This window comes from Pelecanus crispus, chromosome 10 (assembly GCF_030463565.1).
Source record: "Pelecanus crispus isolate bPelCri1 chromosome 10, bPelCri1.pri, whole genome shotgun sequence".
NCBI lineage: Eukaryota > Metazoa > Chordata > Aves > Pelecaniformes > Pelecanidae > Pelecanus > Pelecanus crispus.
In genome coordinates this window covers 14,402,742-14,426,942 of record NC_134652.1, presented here as the reverse complement: position 1 = coordinate 14,426,942, position 24,201 = coordinate 14,402,742, and the positions used below count along the sequence as shown (strand labels likewise).

Sequence of the window (24,201 nt, the reverse complement as noted above, 5' to 3'; positions counted from 1 at the left end):
TTTCCTTTTCTCTACTCTTTGTGTAGTACATAAAACTCATAAACCCAACGTGTGGAAACGTCTTTCTCTATTCACAGTCTCAAGCAGACTGTAATCCTCACTTGGGGTGGGGCATGTGGGCATTGCTCTAATAAAGTAGCAATGATAATGCTCAGGATGACTTTTTCATGTGTTATGTCCTGTAAAATCTTACTGGAATCTCAGCTGGCAAATGATCTAAAATTTCAAACTTTCTGTTGTTCTTGTGCAACTCAACTGTTAACATGTCTGTACAACAGAGCATGAGTAATTTAAAGCAGGGACTATCCTTGAGACAGAAGGAAATATGTTGTGAACTTGGAGATATGCCACCTCAAAGCTCCAGTGTATTTGAGATCCAACCCACTTGATAAATTTGCAGCAGAAGATTAGCACTTTTACTGTTGCACGCAGGAGTCAATTTTTTAACATATTAAAAAAAATGAAATATTTATGACATTAATATAGCTGCAGGTATTAAAAAACAACAACAACAAAAGGGGTAGGTTTAAAAAATGCCTCCAAACTGCCTCAACCGTTGAGGTATCGTGCGAGTTTTTTCACTAGATGGTTATAGCTGATCATGCAACGTAGTCACATAATCTAACTTCCTGCATTTCCTACTGAGAATATTATTTCTAAATCACTTTCACTGTAGACAGTCAACTGCTACACAAGGAATAATCTAAAGGCCCCAAGTTCTCAGATTTCCCAAAGTGACTTGTTCTAGATGGGCTTTGAATGCTTATACTTTTTACTGTAGGAGAAAAAAAGGTTGCTACCATCCCTGTGAAATTCTACTTGAAGTGAGTGAATCTGTGTATACTTATGGTTAAAAGCACAGCAACTCCTAACACATTATCACACCTACATTCAATGCTTACTCACCTCTCGGTGCAAGAATGTATCTGTCTCAATACAGATGGGTGTTACACAAGGCGAAGAGAAAATTGAGCATCCTCATGATGGTTGTGAGGAGCAACCAGGCAGGAAATTACTGCATTTCTGCTACAGAAATTAAAGGCATGATCTAGTGAGAGCATGCAGGTGCATATATTCCATGTCCAACACTCAGCACAGCTGTGTGAGGCCTTGATGCACAGCATGGAGCAGCTTGGCTGTGGCTGGTACTGGAGGAACCACTGATACATCATCTGCACACAGCGGGCTGGGAGCTATCGCCGTTATGGCTTCTGCAGCTCATTTTCTCAGTCCTGACAGTTATTTTGGAAAAACATTTTGTACAAATCAGTTCTGAGAAACGTAAATTCACGTGGAAAAACCAGGTCTGCAGCATGGAAGGAAGTTTCCTGAGAAAGACACGAAAGTCACACTTCCTTCAGCAGCGCCTTTGAGCATCAGGGCACCCTCTAATCCTGCTCTGAAATGCACAACTGCAACTACAGCTGGGGCCGCTCCTTGTCACAATCACCATCTACCTGCCTGTTTTTCCAGTCAAATTTCATTTTCAGTTCTTTCTCCTTCCCTCACAACCAAGACAGTGCTGTTCAGGCCGCACTTCTCCCGGTGCATTCCTCAGGTACAGCTTTTCCCTTTCCGCGAGGAGACAGTGCCTGAGGTAGATCCTGATGGGTGGCTTGAAGTGGAGAGTTGTGGTTCCCTTGGCTGTGCCAAAAGGCTGGGCCTGAGCCCGCCCTGCCACTCACGGCGGGGAGCGCCCTAAGCTGAGGCTGCAGCCCCCCCCTCCCTGGCGCGGGGACACTCGCAGCGGGATGGCACCTGGCCTCGGGCAAGGCCCAGCCATGGGGTGGCCGGCCGATGCTGGCCTAAGGGACACAGCATGGCCTCGCACGCCCAGCCGCAACAGACGTGCGTACGAGGTTCCCAGGGATGCCCCGCACTGGGGGCTCCACAAACCCCGCTCTGCCCGGCGCCTTCGCGGCCGCGGCGCCCAGCCCCGCATTTCCCGCCCGCCCGGCCGCAGCTCCAAGCTTCGCGCGCCCGCCCGCACCAGAGCCCCACCCCGCCTTCCCCTGCGCGCAGGCGCACAGCGGCCGGCGCCGGCCAGGCACCGCCCCGCGCGCGCGCGCGCAGGCGCACTGCCGCCGCCCCGCTCGCCCCGCCCCTTCCCGCCGGTAGCGGGAGATTGAAGCGGTGAGGGCGGCGGCGGCGGGGCCCGGGGCGGGTTCCCTGCGCTCGGCTCCTGGCGTCTGAGGGAGCGGGTTGTCTTCCTCACGGCTTGGTGGCGTAGAGGGGGGAGGGGAGCGGGTCCCGCTGGGCCGTCTCCTTCCTTGAGCCGCACCCCGGGTCCTGGCCCAGCTGGCTCCGGGGGGCGGGCCGGGGGCCTGGTGCCTCCGAGGCGTGCGAGCGGCCCCTGCCTTGCGCTGTGGGTCTCTGCTGTGCTCTGGTTTGGGGGTGCTCCTTGGCCCTCCAGGTGCCTCACCTCAGAGAGAGCTCCTCGGGTCTGTGGCTCTGCTTGTGAGCTGCCCGGCCTTCTTTCTGCTTCTCTGTAGGGTGGAAAACTAGCTAGGGAAAAACTGTTACTGAGTGGTGACAGAGTCTTCGGTTGGTGAGAGGAGAACGTAAAAGGAGCGGGGGAGAACTGAGGTAGGTAGCATCAGGGACGTATCCGAAGTGCAAAGTCAAGTAAGTAGTGAAGGGCAAAATTGTCTCTTCCCCTCCTAGCCCAAGTTTTCCTTACTTGCCGGACAGAATTATTTTTCTGTGTGATAAGTAGCATCAGTGCTTGAAAATGTAAAGGATTCCTAGACTGAGATCTTGGGGAAGGATTTAAGGGTGCAGGAGATCTATGTGAATGTGCTGTCAAACGGATCTAAAGGTTACTTTAGCATTAGTGAACCATTGGAAAAAGTATTCATTGTAGTCATGCTCATCTGAAGACAATCTGCATTAGAATGTAAAGGCAGAGAGTCACAGGATTTATTTTGAAAGAGTTGAACAAGTCTGTTGAAGCTAGCTCTTAGGCTTGAATTTATTTTGCTGCTTAGTAAGATTTATTACATATTTGTGACATACTGTATATGTAGGCATGATGTAGCTTTTTCTAGGCTCTTGCTTACATGAAGAAATAATAGTGATAACTTGCATTATGCTTAATGGGTGCTGTGGGTTTCCTGTTTAATTGACAGATTACTACAATACCCAATTAACTAGACTTTTTTTACTAAAATCTGGGGTTTTTTAATAGAATACTGTATGTTCAACAACTGGGGGGAGTGCTGACTTGCAAGATAAATGAGGACCTGCATCCTTTGGTATAGAGCCAGGAAGACCAGGGTTGCTGGGTTAGTAAGGCTTTGGCATGCTGAAGCTTTGGTACGTTTCATCTCTGAAGTGGAAGCCCCTTATGCCAGTCTTGTGTTGCCTAGTGACTTGTTTGCAGGATTTTAAGAAGCTTCTGTTTTGAAACTCCTAATTGCAATTTGCAGGTAAACAGGTGTAGCTGATGATTTTCCAGCTGCATTTTGGTGATTAGCAGGTAGTTCATAAGAGCTAAACTAAGTTAAACATTGCCAAATCAATTTGAAGTTGGTACCTGCTGAGAGGTATGACTTACCATTTTAATTAAGGTACTTTTCTGAGCAAACTGGGGATGCTTGCTTTTAATCTAAAATTCTACTTGTGTGAGTAATTACATTTTTAAGCAGCATCCCCAGAAGGATCAGATGAGACAGTGGATTATTTTTGCAGACCTGGGTACCCAATTATTTTGTTTTATAGAAAAGATAATTGTTTATACATGTGGACAATAAAAATCTTGTGCCTCCCAACAATCCTTTTATCACTGCTTGGGATGCAGTTAAATGAAAAGACTGGTTCTTCACAACCTGGCTTAGTAAGGATTATTCCTTTGAGTTAGACAAGCAGTAAAGGTCATTCAGGTTAAGAAAATATGGTTTGTTTGGGGAGAGCTTTTTTGATGAATTTGATGTTGCAGGATCTGACCTTGGATTTATAGGCGTAACATAATGGGTTCAAGTGCTTCCTAAGTTGTCTTGCTCCTTTTTAACACTTGAAAGACGGTATCTGATAGAAAAAAGTTATAATGGAGAATATCTGTAAGACTTTTTGTAGTGTTTTTCATCTTTCTAAGAAAAATTTCCATAGAGCTTTATGAGAGAGGGGAAATATAATATATAAAATTCATACTAAGATACTTTATACCAGTTAGTAGGGTCATTCATCCTCTTGAAGAAAAGCCATTCACAAAGCAAGATGCTACTTAGCACATGAAACAGTTGTGTAACTTATGCAGATGTCTTTTTGAACTTAAAAATTAGAAAATAAGCCTTAGTATTTCTTATTAGAGCTTTTTACTCATTTCTGCAGCCACATGGTTCATTATAATCAGGTGAAAATGGCACCATACATAATTCATTCTGTCTTTTAACAGAAACTGCTATCCATCTCGAGATGGAAGAATCGGTGTGTGATAAATTGACATCTTTGTGCAATACCCCAAAGAATTCTGGGACAGCAGCTCCACATGGGACTAGTTCAGGGAAACAGGTACAAAAACTTACTTGTTTTTCCAGTAATGTGATTCTTCATAGTAACAAAAATGCTTGTGAAATCATCAAGTAGTTGGAAGTCACTGAGGTAGCTTATACCTATAGCTACAAGGTTGTCCAGGTGAGGAATGTGCTTGGTATCCTTTGCTCTGAATACACAGGTATTTGCTGTGAATACAAAGTGATGGAGCAGTATACCCAAAATGCCGTACTAATAAATTTAAATACTGTTTAGGGTTTGTGGTAGTTTTTGTTGTCGTCGTTTGTTTTTGGTTTTGGGTTTTTGGTTGTTGGTTTTTTTTTTTTAATCTGTCATCTCAAATCCTAGTTTTTTGGGTTGCTGTGTATGCAGAATGACTTTCTGTGACTTCTGCTTGCACTTGAACAAAGTACACTGCTTTCAGTTTGTATATTGTCCGTAATGCTGAGCTCTACTTTGGTGTCCATCCTAGCATTTGTTAGGGTGATGCTGTCACGCTCAGCATCTGGACCTGTGCAGGATAGGGCTAGTTTGCAAGTGTTCCTTAACTAATCCCTCTCTCCCATATTTTAGTATATTTTCACAGATGAAGATGTTGGACACAGATTTTTTTTTTTTTTAAAAAAAGTTGACTTCTTTTGAAGATGAATCATCACTTTAGATGCTTATCAGTGAAGGATCTCAAAGCATCAACAAGTCAAAAATATACAGATCATTTCCAATACTCTCAAGTAGAATACAGATGTTTTATCCTAGTGCTAATATAGAAAGTGTGTGTGTGGTGGGATGGAACAGCAAAAAACCCCATCCCTTATCTCCATTAAAGTAGAGGGGGAAATTGAACATGGTGGAATAAAATCAGACAAGTTGAAATATGCCATGTGTCTTCTGCACAAAGAGTAGATGAGTAGGTTTGCTTGAGTGGAATACAGGATTTGCTCCTAGAAAATGTGGAGGTACATCTTTCCATATCTTGCAGCTGTGTGTGCAAACACTTGTGAAAGGCAGAAGTTACCTTTGTTATGTTTGTGAAAGCTATAGTGAGAATTAGGAAGTCTAGCTTTACAATCATCTTTACAAATATGACATATTCTAAGTAAATAATAACCAGGGTAAACAGTTCTTTGAAATTTGATCCAAAGATTGCTTATTCTGATCCTTCTGGGGTTTTTTTTGTTCTCTGTTCTTTTTAGCCACTGAGTGCAGCTCTGAGGGAGCGATTAAGGAAAACAAGACGTTCATTTAATGCTAATTTTACAGTAGCAAAGCGGCTCAAAATAGACACTGAAGAAAAAGACTGTGCTGATGCTGACAAAGGGTGCCTGCCAAAGACAAGTACAGATTGTTCCAGATTACAAGATGGTTCTGAAAACCTGGAAAGAAATGTCACTGGACGTACATGTTTCAGAAGTTCCTCACAGGAAAATGATCTCTGTGGATCAGCAGAGAACTCCCATGTGCTACAGGCTGATCTTAGTCAGCAGCAGTCCCTGGAAGAAAAAGTAAGGCTGGTGAAACAAGTGCAAGAGAAGGAAGAACTACTTCGAAGGCTCAAACTGGTTAAGATGTACCGATCTAAGGTGAGGCAAACCTCTGAAAAAGCACTTTTAAGTCATTCTTTGGAGTTGAATTCATAGTGTAATCATAATCATCATTTTTTGATTTAAGCAACAATACTGACTCACCTTTTTTTTTTTGTGTGGTGTTTGTGTATTGTCTCAGTTTAAGGTGTTTTATAAAAATAGATCTGTGGGGCCACCACATGTCAGCAAATGACAAAACTTGTTTTGTTTTGTCCCAATTTCAGAACAACCTGTCTGAACTGCAGGCTTTGATAGTGAAATGGAGAAGTAGTACCCAGCTGATGCTCTATGAACTACAGTCAGCCTTTTCTGCAGATGGCAAGAAAGTGAGCCTCACTCAGCTGATAGATACTTTTGGATTAGAAGACCAGTTATTGCACTACAGCAGAACAGAAGAAGATTTTGTCGATGCGTAATCTACAGGTGCAAAGCTTTCACTTACACACAGGCATAAGCAGAAAAGACTGAACGAATTCTGATCACATAGGAAATGTTGATCAGATGGCAGACTTTGCTTTGAGATTAGGAGGTTTTCTCAGGAGATACTTGTAAAGCTATGTACTTAGATACAGTAGGCACTGTAAAAGGCATTGCTTAACGGAAAAGATTGAACTCATGCTGTTTTGGAAAACCTGTCTCTAACTTGATCAGTGAATAGTTATTTAATAAAAATAAAATTAAATCAAGTCATACTTTAACAGGTAGAAGGCGGTCCATTCTTTGATTAGTCTTTGCATGGTTACTTGTCTTGAAATAATGAACTCAAGTTGTCATTTCTGTTGATCTTCAGCTGGGGAAGAGTTCAGGCTTTGTTCATAGATACATCCCCATTTTACAAATATCTTCCTGCTGCCAGTCAGTTAATGACAGCATTTTGTGAGTTAAATAAAGACAACTGATTTTCCTGTTGTTAATATTCTGAAGCTGCAGTGAGATGTTCTCAATAGCTTTAATTATTACTGAGGGAAATGTGCCATAATGCATGCATTCTCAGATACTGGTCCAGGCAGTTGTCTTCAGGGAGGGTCTCTTAAGCTTTCTGCCACAGCCTGAGACAATAGAAGGGAAGGCAAGAAAATCACAACCAATATGTGACTCTCACATGAAGTAGTAGAGTTGACAAGGTGTTTTCTCTCTTCAAATAAATAAGAAACACAAGGCCTTGTCTAATGGGAGTGTTTCAAATATAGCATCATAAAGCTGAATAAAACTTCACCATTTCCTTTATCCTCCAATAAATGTTGTCTTTTTAAAATGGTGGTTTGGTGTTTTTTTTAATCTTAGCTACTCTACAGTTCTCCCTGCAATGAATATTGTTTTATATGCGATCACATTCCTTATTGGTTGTACCTTAACTTTACAGGTGGTACTTCCTCTTTGCTTAATAAGGGAGTAACTTACATCTTTCAAGGGAAAGAAATCAAAGATCATGCAGACCCTTTTAACATTGTAGGGCTCATTAGACTTAAATCTGTACCCACAGCTTGCTCTTAAGAGTACTGAATGTTGCTGTCCACAGAGATTTAATGAGGAACACCCTTCTTGCTAATCACATTTGAGTATTAAGACACTATTTTTTTCTGCCTCTTTGGGTTAATAAAAAAAGATGATGGTGCCTGGTGAAGGGGGTGGCTCTCTTCCCTGAGATCCTGGGCAAATTTGGAACTCTGTTACTTCTAGGGAAGTTCATTCAGGAAGAAAAAAGTCCTGCAAGAAGAATGGAGATGTAATTAGAATCCTTACAGACCCCAGTTAGAGATGATAAAGCAAAAAAAGGAGGTGGTGTACAAGATCACAGTAGAAGTAGTTTTCCTTACAAGTGAAGTGTTAAACTAAGGTATCAAAGTTATTAATGCTCTCACAATGGAATGAGTTTAGATTTTATGTGAATTTATGAAAGGAGAAGAAGAATCGACACGCACCATGGAAGAGGGAAACAAAAAGGGGTGAAAATGCCTGAGTAGGTAGATCCTACTCCAGCAGTGGTTAATTTTATCAAGGATTCTTAGCTGTCTTGGAGAGATCTGGCATGAGAATAGACTGCATATCAATGCGAAGGGGTGGAAGATAGCAGCAACTATTTCAGGAGGCCAGATGCTGCCAAACCTGGTTTTCCCGTGATTCTGCCTGTGGCAGCAGCCACAGCTACTGCTGGCTGTGGGTAATTATGCTATCATTAGCAGCAGCAGCAGCTTTCAGGACTGGGCCAACTAGCACACATGGTCATGCTGAAGCATACCTTCATCTTCTCAGCCACATACACCTCTGCCATCACAGGTGTAAATATATTTTAAAAAGCAAAATGAAGTCAAAGCCACAGACCTGAATTTTAGCACATGCAAATTCACGGATTTCTTGCAGTACTTCACCTCAAAATGTTCTACAATTGCATATTGCAGACTAAGGATATACAAATACACCTGTTCTTCATTCAGTCTACAATTTCTTGTACCCTTTGTTTTCTGTAACAAGCTATATGGTTTATATAATCAAAACAGCAGAAATGCACCTCATGAACTGAAATATGGGGATAAGTCTAGGTATAAAATGTACAAAACAGAAAAACATGCATCTTTCAAATTGAAGTTATTTTTTAAAGAAATTACAGAAGAAACTGTGGAAAGAAAAGTTCAGGGAGAAAAGGTAGATGTCCAAGCTCTTTTTCTTAAACAAGACCATGGTATTATACATCTACCTAGACTCTGATTTTTAAAGAATAGGGAATGTTCTTGATCTCAGCCTTTCAACTTCTGCCTGAAGAATTTCAAACTGTTCTTCCTGTTCCTTTACAAGACCCCGTAGGTGTTTCTGCTTCAAAATCTCTTGGTAACGCTGCTTTGTAATCGTTTCAGAAACGTGCTGTGTGTCTGCATAAAACAAGATAGAAGGGTTAGCATGTACTTGTAGGAGATGCATGGTCTACATTTATATTGGACCTGTCCTGGGGTTATTCCAAATTCTGTATAAAATAGGCAAGCATTTTAAAAAAGGCTCGCAGTTGGGCTTAAGAGACTTTGTAGTACTGAATAAAGTAAAAAATTTCAGAAAGGCACTGGGCACACTTCCTTCAGTTTCTAGCAAGTACCCACTGTTTTGAAAATCTCTGTTTTACTAGTGGAAAGATCTGTACAGTTTTCCTAATAGCGAATACCCTTGTCAGCTTCATGTTACTTCCTTTGTTCCTTTGAATGGGTGGAAAGAAGTGGGTTTAACAGTTCTGAGAAAGAATGAAAGCATGTTGTCTAATGAAGGCATTAATGACTGTAATATTTTGACTTAAATAGTTTCAGCAATTTAGTCAATTAACTTTGGTTACAAGAGCAACAATCTCTTGGTATGGTCTTAAGTAAATGATGTCAAATTGTCGTGGTAGAAAGGGCACTGTTGATTGTGCCCATACAGTAATAAATAGGCTCTCCTTGCCCCTCAGCTGGTGCTGATGGAGAACAGGACCGTCTAGCCTTGGCAGTATTTTCTGAATGTTTTTTTGCTTGTGACTTGAAGTGCATTACTGTGACTCACCAGCTGCCTCAAAGATATGCCTCCTTTCTGAAACGGAGACAAGCATTTCTTTCAGCTCCAGGCTGAGCTCGTAGTTTGCTTGCTCTTTTAAACTGATGCACTTCTCCAACTCTTTAATTCTTTTCTGACAGTTCTTCACATTCTTCTTGTGCAGCTGTCCATTTTCAAATGAATAAAGCAAATATATGAGCTTATACAAAAGCTGTTCAGACAAACTTTTGATAGAAACCTATAATCTTAAGCACTGCACTGTAGCTCAATAAACTTTCATGTATTTTGATTTGACTAGTAGCACATTCTAGCTTTACTTTGTATAGTCTCTTTCACACACACTGTATTCCAGTATGCTTTATGCAGTTCTAATATAAGTAGCAGACAAGGAACAAAGAGGTATGGGTCAGGGAGAGAGATATATTAAAGATAAAACTTGAAAGGCAAAGGGAGGAAAGGAAGTCAATTGAATCACTGAGTTGAGAACATGCTCTTGGCTGCTAGGAGCTGCTCAAGAAAGAGTTGTTGTGCTGAAGCTGTTGGATGGGCTGTAAAGAGACAAGATAAATACTAAAGTTTGAAGAGGAGGCTGATGCCAGCTAGAGCAACCTGGAGAAAATCCAGTGGAATCACTTAAAAACAAGGATAATCATAATTTGAATGTTGAAATAGATGAGGGAGCCAGCAAATCAGATTGTTGTGTCTGTGTTGTTTTGGATATAGCAGAGGGGGTGATATTATGAACAGGCTGGCACTCCTGGAGAGAAATCTTAAGCAGTGAAGACTGGAAGAATGCTTCATTAGAAATGGAAGAGTGACTTTTATAGGCAATGCTGTGTAAGAAGTGATAAGCAGATCTGCATTCAGATATTCGGGAAGGAAAGCATTTAATTCCAGTAACAGAGCAAGTAGATTTCTCTCCATCGGGTTGATCTGTGCAGCGATCAATGTATGATGACTGCTTACAAAGACTTTAGAGAACTGCTGCTGTAGACAGCTCAGTGCAAGCTGAAGAAACTATTGAAAGCCAGATGAATAAATACATATATAAATATTCATCCATGTGTGCTGTTATGGCTATGCTCCAAGAGTCCTTGAGTTAGCTGAAGAGTTAGTATGCCTACATCAGTTGCAGTTATTCCTTACAAACACCTCTTGCTAATGAAGGAGAGGAGTTGCATTTAAACTGAGGATGTGCCTCCCAAATGTGGTGGTTCACTTAGGTTTTACCTTATCCATGATGCCAAGAGTCTGCTCCATCACTGAAATGTGGTGGGCGATGCGGCTGTCATAGTTCAGCACAGTTAGGAACTGAAGAATTAAAACCAGAAAGAAACCATCTTATTAAGCCTGTTTGTTCTCAACAATTCCACACTTCTGTAAAGATAATCATGCTATGTGAAACTCAAAAAACTAGAATTCTGCACAGTGGAAGGGCTTACTAGTGATCCTAAATGGACATCGTAAAGATATTCTTGGATGCTGTGTGAGTACTAGACTGTACAGCTGTTAAAAAGAATGTTATCTATTATGTGTTAATGGCAACAAAAACCAAGCAAATTTGTTGTGAGGTTGTCAAAAAAGCCAAGCTATACTTTTGCTTATAAGGTAGTCTACGCTAACACAGCTGGAGGCCAAAGTGCTATACAGTCTGTCTTTAGGCCAGAGAAAAAAGTGATTATTTTCTGTTAAGTGGCTTCCTAGTAATTCTTACTTCTTTTATTGTTCTTATATCTGCATAGTAATTCAGGTTTCAGAGAATTTATTAAAGATTTTTTTCTTGGGTGCACTGCTACTAAAATATCACTTTATCAAATGACAAATGGTAAAATGGGTTGTATGACCCATATGTAGACAGTAGATGGGTTTCTGTAGATGTAGATTCATCCTTCCACAGTACTGTCCCACCAAAGTGACAGGTAACATTTTTGGACTGCTCTAGTTAGAAGAGGAGAAACAGGAAAGACGCAGCAGGCTCATTGCCTACAGCACCAAACTGCTTTCACTCACAGCTTCACTAATAGCCCTCATTCCAGGTGTTCTCAGGTCCTTGCCTGCATGTGTTTATCTAAGCCATCTTTCTTTCTGTTCCTATTGTTGGGATCTCTGTTGCCTTGTCTTTTCTACTAACCCCATGTTTCTACTCAAAAAGTGAAGTAAAGTCAAGCCCCTCAGAGCAAATTCTGATTAAGCTGGTATATGCCTTTGCTATGGGCAAGTCTAACTCTCTGAAGGGCAATAGTTCTGCTCATCAGTTTAAATGAAGTTTGAGCTAACAGCAACACTGGTGATGAATTTGCTACAAGAACTATTCAGTGTGTTGTCACATCAGCTCTGGAAAGCTGTTTTTGGTGTTAGCTACGGAAGTCCCTTGGCTGTGATTCAAAAGCGAACAAGCAGTTTGGAGAGCAGCAAAACAAATGAAGCCTGAGCAAAACACGTGTTTTGGATTTTCTTTTAATCTTTTGATTGAATTGCAATATCCTTACCTGTTCTCCAACATTCTTCATTTTCTCTATGCTTTATAGCTCTCCCCACTGCAATATGTCCAGCCTACCCATCCTCCAACGTCCCTTACTCCAAACCTTTATGCCCCCAACCTCATCATCACAAACCCATCAGCTTTCCCTGCAGTCCTCTACATCCCATACTGCAATACCCTCAGGATTCCCCTACAACCTCTCTTCTTCCTCCTCTCTTCTCCCACTGGTGTCCTTGGCTCTCTCCCACAGCCTTTACCTATGTTTTCTGGCCTGCCAGTTGGGCTTGTTCAAAGTTATGTAGGTGCTGACTTGCTGGCCAGCTGCTGCCTCTTGCCTGCCAGGCATGGCAAACAATTTCCTGTCGTTCTGCTGCTGGGCCAACAAATGGCTGTGAGTGGGGCTCAGTGAGGCTCTTGTAGGAACGCTCAATCTTCATATACTGAGCAAAAGTTACGATATTTCTGTGAGATACCAGATGGGGGCACTTCAGACCTTTCACTTGAGAGGAAGTTACGGTCTAAAGATCTTTAAGATCTTTTCTTTGTGGCTGCAAAATCCTGATTCCTTACTCTCAGTGCCAATTTTGAAACATTAAGAGTTAGGGCTAATTTTGCCTTTGTTTACACCTGAACATCCCAAAGAACTTCATCACTGATCAATCTCAAGAGTAAATCTTCCGTTGAAAGCTGAATTGTTGACCTATTAGGCATCAGGTTTCTCCGTAGTAGTGAGAGACTTATGAGGTATAAATGATCTGACAGGTATAGGCAGCAACATTTTCTGCAGTCAAAATATAAATTAGAGAAAGTAACTCACTAGCTGACGATCTTTTGAAATGGGTAGTGTTACAATATCCCGAGCCTTCTGTTTCAGATCTTCTATCTGCATTCTCATTTTCTTGTGTTCCCATTCCAGCTGAAATATCCCTTTAGAGAAGTCTTTACATTCCACCATGCTAGCAATTTTTTTTTCTCCTTGAGCCTGAAAAAAAGAGATTAATCTTAATTAACACACTTTACAGATTATGGAATAATTATTTGCAACAAGATGGGCAAGATTCCAAAGTTATAATTTTAGTAAGGAAAACATGCTATACTGCAGTCTCTTTCCAGACTTTGCTCCAGATGGTTATCATTTGTGGAATTTTGTTCCCTTTTATGCTCTGTGCCACAGCTTTGGATCATAGGAGATGAAGAAAATTACAACTAACCTCTCTCTCCATCTTTCTGTCTTTTATAACAATGTGAAGGCATTTAAAATCTACAAAATACAACTTGCTATGTATAAGGTATTCTGCAGTTGTTACTGAAGGCTTTGTGCAGTAGCAGTAACAGGCAATTTTTGTACAGCTAGAATGCGTAAAAAAAGAATGTTTAATGAGTATGAAAAACTGTTTTAAGTATGATCATCAATTTCGCCTTACATAAAAAAATTGTATTAATTTTTTAAATCTTAATGTAAGCTACTGTTCAAATGCTTCTTAACATGACTATAAGTTTGCATTGAGGGAATTTTTGGACTGGTGCCCAGGATATTAGCATTTTCTATTTACAGAGTGTAAGCGATAGTGTGTCTAAAAACTGTTGCCATTTCATTGATCTGAACTGTATTGATCAAACATCAAGAAAGCAGTCTGTATTGCAATCTTTACATCATGACAAGAGACATTACAGAATTCTTAATAGCCTCTAGATAACAATGGAGCCTACTGGTGTGTAGTAATGAATTGAAACTAGACGCCAACCTGAAGAAAAAGCAGATCCCCTGAGGGACAATACATTTGTTTAAAAAGCTTAAATTTCCTTCAGATAATGTAAATTACCGTGATAGAGGAATTCAGTTCCTCAATAACACTCTTATTAATGAGAATGGCATCAGTGTAGTCTGGGATCTCAGTACTTTCCAATTCTACCTGTCCTTGTTTTAGCAAAAACTGGACAGTCAAATTCAATTGAAGTTTCATTTTCTCCTCCTGCAGCCTAAAATGGCAGAAAACAAAAACAATGTTTAGTGATTTCAACACAATTATATAAATCCTCCCATGATTCTCAAAATGTTTATATTTATTACCAGTAAGTGATATGTTCATGTAGGGGTTACTCTTTGACAGCCTGTCTTGTATTTGCTCCCAAAGTGACACCAGAATTTGCAACTTATTTCCATACATGAAATTTTCAACCGCTGGATTCAATTTAACATACTCTAGCAGATGTTCTGAGAGAAAGTGTTCTTACTGAACAGAAATCTTAACAACAACTGAAAAGGAAATGGAGGATACTCCCAGCCAGCACCCATTTTCTTGTATAATTTATCCTGGGGTTTGTTCCTGAATGACAATGAATGTAAAAATTATGTCATGTACATGAAAAAATGAAATATTGCAGGTCCAAGCAGCTCAGTGAAATCAGGTGTCACATCACTGAGCAGCATATTGCAATTAGGAGTGATCACTGTATCTTAGGCCTACATGAGCAAAATCCAACTGAACTAGCTAGCACAAATATGGCCTTGAAGGCTTTGGGGGATTCGCTGTATGATGTAGCTTTTGGGGCAGTTAGTTTGCATTGAAGACCATGCTACCATCCTTACTGATGTTGTTACTTAAGATGGTAGATTAAGACTGGTTTGGCCTGCTCACGTGTGGTACAATAACACCTCATTTCTCTTAGATGAATCCTAGATAAAAGAGTGTTGGAGAACACAGCTGTGTAATTCTGTATGTAACTTTTGGTTCTGTGCTGGTGGAGTATTAAAATGTAGCTGAACATAGGAAAAGAAGCAAAATTACCAAGTGAGTTCTTGGAAAATGTCTTCTATTTCTGACTCAATCTTCTCATTATCATCCATCCTTCTATGGAGAAAGGCCTGCATCTCTGCCAGTGTTAGGGCTTTCCATTTCACCTAAGGAAGCAATGTTGTGACATTCTGAACTTTTTCAACTTTGTCAGTATGTCAGGGCAAACCTCTTCAAGAACAGAGAAGACAAGTTGTTAAGAAGACATATAGTATGTATAAATATGCAGCCTGGTATTTTGAGAATCCCAGTTGAGCACATGGGACATAGAGGTTACAATCCTTACACTCAGCTGAGAAAATAATTTATTCATTTACGCATAGGTTATTCACATGAAGGGAAATCACATTTCCTTCTCTCTTGGTCAAAGGTCATGTATCTCTGTCTCTGGATAATTCAGATTTACACCTTCATGCTTTTAAACTGAACAGCTTGCTAGAACTTTCCAGCGACACCCTTTGTTAAGGATTGCTCTTGGTGTTCTAGAAAAATGTGGGAATGCATTGGTGCAAATATAGAATGCTAATGGGAGGGAACAACTCCAACAGATTATGGAAATGAAATACCTTAATAGTTTTTTGGTATGGATAGAGAAAAGGAAAATTATCTTTTTTTTTTTTTAATGAAACCATATCAAGGTCACAATCATTCTGATCAAATCCACCCACATTAATATGCTAATTTTGCCTCTGAAGAAGAACTAGAGCTGGTTTCCCTTGATGACATTTCTATTATTCTGAACTGAATGTGGCCAGAAGCAACCTTCAAACTCAAACGCAGCTTATGTATGCTGCATTGTCATTTTACCACTAGCTTGACCCTACACTTGAACTCCACAGAAGTTTAAGACCTGAAAATATCAAGAAGTATACTGGCAAAATAAAGAATTTTACATACCAGCTCTTCACTCGCCATTTTATTTCGTCTAGCCAGACAAAAATGTTCCCATATAGACGGGTCTAAGCCATTAGGCATGTGCTCAGGACTATCCAGTTCATCCATGGCTTTCATTAGAAGGGTAAATGCATCTTTGTAATCTTCAACTGAGCCTGAACAATCCCCATACGGATTAGCAGTGTAAAGGAGCATTTCTGTCACTGGGGTCCTAGTGCACATACACAGTACACACAGTATTTACTTTTTATTTTCTTTTGCATAAAAGAATCTCACAAACAACTAAGAACATTTCATACTCTCAATTTCTTGCAAAAAACAAATAGGTAAGACTGCATATTACACTAAACAAGAATATATGTTTTTGAGAACGGATGATTATTTAGATTGCATTTAAAATAGATCGTGTGGAGTGAATAAGGAAATGTAAGTACTCAAAATAGCAATCCTTAGTATGATAGGAAATCAACCATGGTTGACTATCCAATAAAAAGCAGGCAGTCTACTGATTATCAAAATAATTTAGATTATTGAAATAAATAGCATTGTCATTCTTGACTCACAAGAAATATTAGTATTTAAACAGGTGGAATCAGGGGGATCTTACTTTGGTCGATGTTTGTAAAGCTGGAAAAGTTCATCAAGGAGATTGGCAGGTACGTCAGCAAATTCCTTTGTAAAACCACATTCCAGATTCTAGGAGGAAAACAGAAAGCTTCCTTGTTGCCACAATGTTATTTTTAAAAAAAGCATCAACCTGCCTGTATCTTAGAAATACAGAATATGGTGCTCTTCCAAGTGTTCCCAAGCATCACAGGAATCTGGACTATTTAATAAATTCTTCTATGCACATACTGGCCTTTACTGCTTAATTTCAGTGATCAGCAAGTTGACCAGAACTCATCCAATTCTTAACGTGAAGTATGTTCTTCTCATTATCAAGACACACCATTGAATTTTTAATTTCTGAATCTCCTTGTGTTTGTCAAGAGTCTCACCTTTTCTTCAGCTATTGCATTTTCATAGGTGTCTGTGTAAGCTTCAATTTTATTTTTTGTAGTCTGGATTGTTCTTGCAGTCTTGACCTATAACAAAACCAAAAGATTTCAGGAATGAAATCAGCCAGCAGAAGCACTGCATGGCCATTCATATACAGTGATGAAGCTGACACTTTCTTATTTCTAGAGAAAACCTTGTGAGCTATTTTTACTAACAATATAATGCCTTCTTCAGGGGGTTACTTGTAGATGCTGCTAAAACATGAGAAGTTACGAAATTAAACTAGTCCACTGCTTAAGAAAGTAAGGAATCTATGTAAGAAATATCTTATACAAATGCTTACAAGTCTTCTGTTTAAACTTCCAATGTAAAGACCTATGCTGATACTTGTTTTCACTTGCATAGAGATTTCCTTTTTCTTTCATATCATCACAGGTAAGACCAGTTGAAAATTCTCAAATGCTGTTCAGTGGAGGGTTCTTCATTTTAGAATGCAGTTTCCCTGTTGTCATGACATAGTTCTGCTACGTGAGAGGATACTAAGCTCATCTGTTTAATAGAGGCTGTTAAATGCTTATAATCTGCTGGGGAGACCGTTTTGTTGTATTTGGCAGTTTGCATGGACCAAAAGATATACCAATGGAAACATTTAGAAAATTAAAAAAAAAAAAATTTATTTTGAAAAATGTAAGCTGGTATACACTTGGCCTCAGATAATTTTAAAACTCGTTCAGCCTATTCAGTGGCACGGGCTAGATGCCTACTTTGGAACCTCTCCCTGTAGCTCATGTACAAATGGCTGCTTGCAAGTCCAAACACAGAGGTCTGTACAGGTTGAGTAGGAGATCTGACATGGGGAGGCATTAATATATTCTCTGTGGACTCAGGAACAGCTCCATGAAGACAAAGTGGGCAAATGGGATAATATGTCCTAAGAGCCAGAACCAGCCTGCAGACTACCACCACTTAGATCACCTGAGTCACACAGGTATTGGCAGGACACAGGAATCAGAACTGTCAAAATTATTACTGTGGACAGTAAGCACTTGTATTGAAATCCAGATCTACTACTTGTGCTCTCCAGTCTTTTGTTTACTTGTATATGGTTTGACAGGGATGGGTAAACTCTTCAGGAGATTAACCTGGTCAATAAGACTACAAACACTTTGTACTCCATGGTATGTTCTGCTTCTGTGGTCAGATACTCACACACCACCTCTATGCTTTGAACTGGCAAACTCAAGTCAGTGTGGCCCTGGCCTACATTAGACACCTCAGTGAAAAATGTGATGGCATTACACATTCTTTTGTGCATCTTTCTGTCATAAAAGCATCATAATTGGTGCTTCCAGCTTGATACTGGATACCAAAAAATGTTATATATAGCAAACAAATAACAGCATGCCCTTCTGAATGTATGGAGTTTTACCAAAGAACTCCAGATGAACCAAGATGAGTATCTATTAAAAAACATATGTATTTATAATGTATGTCACCTGTACAAGTTGATAAAAGAATTAATGACACTGTAAATTGTCAGAAAATCATTTATGGCAAAATTTTGATTTGGAAAGAGCAGTCTTCACAAGAAACTGCATTGTAAATATTACACTGTTCCCAAGAACAGCATTCCAAATGATAACTTACTTTTTCTTTCTCCTTTTTCATAAGGAAATTATGAAGTCCAGCTTCTCTCGTGTCCAACTCTTCATTCAACAGTAAAGCATAAACGAGATTGACTATTTTGAGTTCTTCCTGTGAAGATTGTAATAAAAAATGTTAACATTCCTGCTGCACAGAGGCAGAGATAAAAAATTAGTGTTCTCTGTGATACCTGATAGATGACCATCTCTATCTTCACTTTCCTTTCAGAGAGTTTGCACACAGTCTCATCAAAATTTTGTGTTGTTTCCTGGATGGAAGCTTCAAGTTTCTTCAATTCATTTTCCAGTGCCTGGGGAAAGGAAGGACAAGAGCAGCAATATTACATCTGGAGGAACAAAGAAGCTCTGATGCAGTACATCAGATGCTGGAGAATGCACAATATACTTGCATCCTTCAGCCAAAAAGTACTTGTTTGGAAGGAGAGTGCTGCCAGGCTCCCAAGTTGTGTTGTCCAAATACCACTTGGAAGGATAAATATAATTGTATTATTTGTGTATGGCATCAGCAACTCTGGGAATGGAACCTGAAAAAAACATTTTAGGCATACTGGTACATTTCTGAAGGAAAGTTACCTTTTGTCAGGTATCACAAGTTTTGGCATGTATTCATTGGTATAAGTAAAGATTGCCTTATTTTACTGTCTAAGCTAGGACTTATTTAATATGCCACATAATCTTTGTTCTTCATTTGTTCTTTGTTTATTTTATTTATTAGTATTCATTTTTAGAAGTAGCTCCTGAGAAAGATCAGAAGCTTTGGTCATGAGTACTATGAACAAAACCACTCCTTTTCTCATTTTAATTTACCTTTCTATACTTTTCTTTTTCTTCATTCAGCTCCTTGACTTTTTTCTCATGTTCTCTAAATATTTTCTTTTCTTCATCATTCCAGGCATGCTCAGGCTTGGATATAAATGGAGGTGGAGGAATATCCTGGAAGTATTAAAGACAAATATGATTCAAAAGCAATATTAAGGTTCCATCAGCACACTAACAAACTATAGCACATATCAAATTTAATGAAAGGTATTTCTTAGTGGTAAGTAGGGTACAAGCCTTAAGTCTAAGTAACATATATATTCTGTTTCTCTGGTTTGTTACTTGCACCAGTAGTTTTGGTGTATATATATTGTGCTATTCTCTTTCACTTGCTTACAGGAATTCATTACTGGATCTTGTAAAATACAAGTATTTTGTACTCAAACATACTACTGTCGGTACAAAGATATGATATACCACATTTTCTGTTTCAGAACCCCATATCTAACTCCATGCTAATGTATACTTTTAAGTGGAGTCCCAATTTTCCAAAACAGATCAATTCCAGGGAGAGCGCTTGGGTCTGCCCTATCCTTTTTCTCCTACACATTCTTTCCTTCCTCTACTACTGTACTATCTACATTTGCTGAGTTAAATGGAACACAGTATTTTTCTGTAAGATCACAGCCATGGATAATAGACCCTTCCCCCAGCAATACAGCTGCTGTAATAGTAATACTAGATTATGTTCCTATAGTATTCCACTGTGACAGGGACAGGTGTTGATGGGTAAACCATATGCAGGCACTAGAATCTTGTGGTCTCTTTTGAGTCCAGTGTGTGATCTCTTATGGAGTCTATCTAGGCATAATGCAATTCTACAATTCTCTTAAGTTTCTTCTATCACTTAGGCTGGAAATATTTGCTAGTTGAATTTCACATTTCCTTAAAAGCCCACAAGCTACCTAAATGATATGGCAGAAACACAGCTCACCATTTTCAAGATGTCTTCCTTTTTTACTTCTAGCACTCCACCCATCATGTCATTAAGAGCACGCAGTCTTTCATTGTCCTGGGAATGGCCACAAAAAAATATTTTAGTGTTCAAAAGGAAGTGTAGCAATTGGAAGTTTTGGGAACGATAATAGGGTAGTTAACCTCTAGATCACCCATACGATTATACTGTGTGTCACTAGTAGATTAATGGTCTTCGGTGATGCATGTGAAATATGCTAAAAGTCTCAAGAGTTTTTTTCTGGTGGACAGGTGTTCATATACCAAATAACGTACTAAACCTGCCATTCTGGCAGTGTTGGAAAGAATACACAGGCATAGGCTGCTCCTGACCAGTTGGCAGGCTAGGACGAAGGAAGTTGTAGTGTCACTGTGTTATTGTGCAACTCTTTTGGGGGCCAGAACCACCTTAGGCTTTTCACAGATGCATTTTAAAGCCAGAGGAAAGCATTACGATCTTCTACTCTGATCCCTGAAGAACACAGGTCGCTAAGTCAACAAACACATATCAAGCACAAAGCTCTTGACTGAGCAGTAGCATGCATTTAGAAATGTACCTAGTCCCCCGTCACCTGATACAGTACTTTTGATTGCCACTAAGAACATTTTTAAAAATTGTGAGCCTAACACTAAATCTTTTCTTCCCCCAGCTGGTCTATGTAGTTCTGATTGTAAATTATAATAAGACGGAAAAGACACACATCATCATTACCTACCATTTAAAATTTATTCTCCCATACGACATTACTGGAATATTCCAGTGCAGCATTAACTAAATATGCCTAACCAGAGACAAAGGCCTATTCAGCAAAAAGGATACTACTTTAATTACCGTAGCAGCAAGGCATCTTTCCATTTCAAGCTTAGCCAGCATTTCTGCATTCTCTCTCTCTTGTGGAGTCATGTATTTTTCGACTTTAATCTGAAGGAAGAAAATGAGGTTCATATCAGGGTTTTTTTTCTCCAAACGTGATCACATGTGGACTAAGAACATTTGGAAAGATGGCGTAATACTAATTCTTAATGCTTTTTGTATCTCTGCTCTATGATAATATTCCTCAGGAAGAAAATTGTTCTTTTGAACAGCTCCAAAAGCTATATGTAAAAATGCTAACATACAAACTACCATCATTTTTGTTGATACTAGCTGTGTTTTGTGAATACCTTTTCTGACAGTGGAATGACACGGAATGGTGAGAGAGCAGAGAGAAGTAGAGAAAGACTGACCAAAAGAGCAGATGAGATCAGTGGAATAGATTGTATAAGAAATATGGTGTTTCTTTATAAATAATGAATTGAATCTATAAGCACAGTACTAAGTATGCTTTAGTACCTAGATACTTCATTTGAAACTACTTAATTTCAAAATGGTGCTCAGAGAAAACAGAGAAACCCTTATCTATGGAAGTAATCCCTGCAAGCCTGGTTTGAATCTTATAGTCAGGAACAGGGGGAAATTCTATCTAATCTATGGGCAATTAAAAACTTTTAAGAGCAATAAATTAAGATTGTATGCATTTTATCATTTCAGATTGACTTATTAAGAGCTTTCTCCCTAAAAAAGGAAGGGAAACAAAAGAGTCAAAAAGATGATTTTAAGTACACAGACACATCTGTTTTAAGGCTTTTCAGTACTGACAAAATGTCTGGAAATAAGGAGAATTAGAGAACTGTATTTGAGTGGGTGAAAGAGAAAGATTTATTTTTCAGACACCTCTGAATCCTGAACAGTGAGCGCTCGCGCCGGTATCTCATCATCTGTAAGAGTGGGCTCCCACACTTCCACTTGGAGGTCAAGTTGTGCCAAGATTTCTCGGATCCTCAGGTTTCTTTCTTTCACTCGTGCTATCTCCTGCTCCTTTTGTCGTGCAACTATGTCAAATTCCTTATTAAAAGCAGTTTTCACTTTGTAAATGATGTCCTGAAATACCAAAAAAGGAAACATCAATACTGCACAGGTCACATCCATCCACGACTATATACCACTCCTCAAGCTATCAGAATCATAAATGTGTGTGTTTGTATGTGTGACATGGAGATAAACTCGTAAAGCCCTTCTGAAAATCAGAAGGGCAGAGTTCAAGATTTGTTAAATGGAGGTGGGCAAATTATCATTTTTTTCTTTTTTTTTCCCCACAAATTTTTATTCCTTTTCTTCTACATATTTGCCATTTGACAAAAACTCTGAAAGAAACACACTGCTGCCAAAACTAGATAAAAAATTAGGCTGCCTTCTATTTGCTGTTTTTTGCACTCTTCGGCTGAAAAAAGAAGGGGCTTCAAAGAAAAAAAACATGTGACCTGTAAATCTAGAGATTGTATATCACAGGTGCAGGGAGGCAGAGTTAAGGACATACTTTCCTCATTTTTAAGTGATGCAACCTGCAGTTTCAATATGCTTTCATGTGATTTTCTGTCTGACATATGTGAGCAAAACGTGCACATTAAATAAACAAACATTGGAAATGATTTTTTTTTAAAACACCTGAGACCTTATAATCATTTTAAAAAGCATATATTCTTAGTGGATAATTTTTTCCTTTAGAATAAATAATTGATCTCAACAAAGAAAAGTAGAATATTAAGAGAGAAAACCATGTGTCTCTCCTACTGTGTCAATTTACTAAAATGAAACATGAAAAGGATTTCAGTTCTATCATTAAACTTCACATTTGAGATGCTTAGCTGTTTGCAATTTGTATTACAATAAATATTTGTGTCCACGATTATTTCATTGATTTCTAATATAGTAATTAGTTAGGATGTAATAAGGCAGGATGGCAGATAAACTACAATGCTGCTGGGAGAAAAAAGGCTGTGCTCAACGTCTAGTCAAGCAAGCTCGCTGCTTTGACCAAGAACACTGAAGATATGTCTACACTTACATATATAACATACATCTTTAAAGCCATAGAGTAGAAAGATCTTGTGACATCCAAGCTTACATCTAAAAGTGCTCCTTGTGTTTCTTCCCCATCTACTTTAAAAACTAGTGTATCTACTAGATTTTATGTATTACAATGCATAATCATTGAGCTCTGCTACCAGTTACAGCCTTAAAGAGCTCTGAGAAGGCAATGCTTTATAGTAGTTTAACCACTTCTACCCTTGTAGATCATATTCATTAGAAGCCTGTTCTACAGCATGTTTACTACTTAATAAACTGGCCAGCGTAAGAGAGTCTGATAGTAGTGAATAATAAATAACAGAAACATTGAAGACTCCAAATGAAGGGATGGTAAGGCTGGAGAGAAAGAAAATGGTGTGAGGATTCAGCTGATCTTTCATTCAGCAGCAAGGTCACGTTTTCACAGGGCATGCTGAGATGTGCAAGCTAGCGTTGGCTGTACAAACTCCTTAAACTGAAGCACCAGCGGGCAAATGGAGATACCCTCAAACTGGGTAACCAACTTGATAGGGTTTTTTTTCCCCCAGACCTGAGCTGGCAAATCTACATGGTGCTCCACTGCACTGTATGTATTTATCAGCATTCATGTCAGTAACTCAGAGACCTGTGCAACTCTCCGTTGTATAGTGTCAGTATGCCCAAAGTCTTAACAGTGGCTGTGACTGCTGTGAGAACCAACAGGTATGACAGCATCACTGCAGTAATAGAAATTTAAGAAGACACCACCTTCAATAATACTATCTGATTGACTTTCTGCTCCCTGGTGTGCAAGTCCCATTGGTGGTATAGGACAGATGTGTCTCCACCATACTGAGAGCTCAGACTTCCAATCAGGCAGAAAGATGCACTATCATCAGCCATTACTTCTTCAGCCTTCTCTCCTTCTTCCTTAGATAATACAGTCTCAGACTCCATCTCAAGATTTTTCTTCTGAACCTGAATATCAGAAACATTGTAACTGTGTTAATTTTGTACATGATCCAGTGGCACATGTATGAAAAAATTCTGGAGGTTATATTCTTCAATTAAGCTCAGTGATCAAAATAATACAAGTTGAAATGATCATATCTGGAATATTGGGTCCATTTGTAGGTTCCCC

General features: G+C 39.3%; 2 protein-coding genes across 2 annotated transcripts in view; one reads left to right on the top strand and one right to left on the bottom strand.

The window, feature by feature from the left end:
- Positions 1 to 4,333: 4,333 nt before the first annotated feature.
- Positions 4,334 to 6,490, top strand: SFR1 (SWI5 dependent homologous recombination repair protein 1). The gene is made up of 3 exons (XM_009487170.2): positions 4,334 to 4,509; positions 5,685 to 6,071; positions 6,299 to 6,490. The coding sequence occupies exons 1-3, from the start codon at positions 4,414 to 4,416 to the stop codon at positions 6,488 to 6,490; spliced, it is 675 nt and encodes a 224-aa protein (XP_009485445.1). The 5' UTR covers positions 4,334 to 4,413.
- A 2,293-nt stretch (positions 6,491 to 8,783) lies between these two features.
- The window catches only part of CFAP43 (cilia and flagella associated protein 43), a 40,963-nt gene continuing 25,545 nt past the window's right edge, over positions 8,784 to 24,201 (bottom strand). The window contains exons 18-33 of the mRNA XM_075717765.1: positions 23,829 to 24,038; positions 21,909 to 22,115; positions 21,027 to 21,116; positions 20,175 to 20,252; positions 19,229 to 19,354; positions 18,592 to 18,711; positions 18,405 to 18,512; positions 16,757 to 16,843; positions 16,366 to 16,454; positions 15,762 to 15,969; positions 14,859 to 14,971; positions 13,893 to 14,049; positions 12,887 to 13,051; positions 10,818 to 10,898; positions 9,597 to 9,750; positions 8,784 to 8,941 (exon numbers count right to left, since the gene is read on the bottom strand). Coding sequence (XP_075573880.1) covers positions 8,784 to 8,941; positions 9,597 to 9,750; positions 10,818 to 10,898; positions 12,887 to 13,051; positions 13,893 to 14,049; positions 14,859 to 14,971; positions 15,762 to 15,969; positions 16,366 to 16,454; positions 16,757 to 16,843; positions 18,405 to 18,512; positions 18,592 to 18,711; positions 19,229 to 19,354; positions 20,175 to 20,252; positions 21,027 to 21,116; positions 21,909 to 22,115; positions 23,829 to 24,038 — 2,151 coding nt within the window. The remainder of the gene's footprint in view (positions 8,942 to 9,596; positions 9,751 to 10,817; positions 10,899 to 12,886; positions 13,052 to 13,892; positions 14,050 to 14,858; positions 14,972 to 15,761; positions 15,970 to 16,365; positions 16,455 to 16,756; positions 16,844 to 18,404; positions 18,513 to 18,591; positions 18,712 to 19,228; positions 19,355 to 20,174; positions 20,253 to 21,026; positions 21,117 to 21,908; positions 22,116 to 23,828; positions 24,039 to 24,201) is intronic.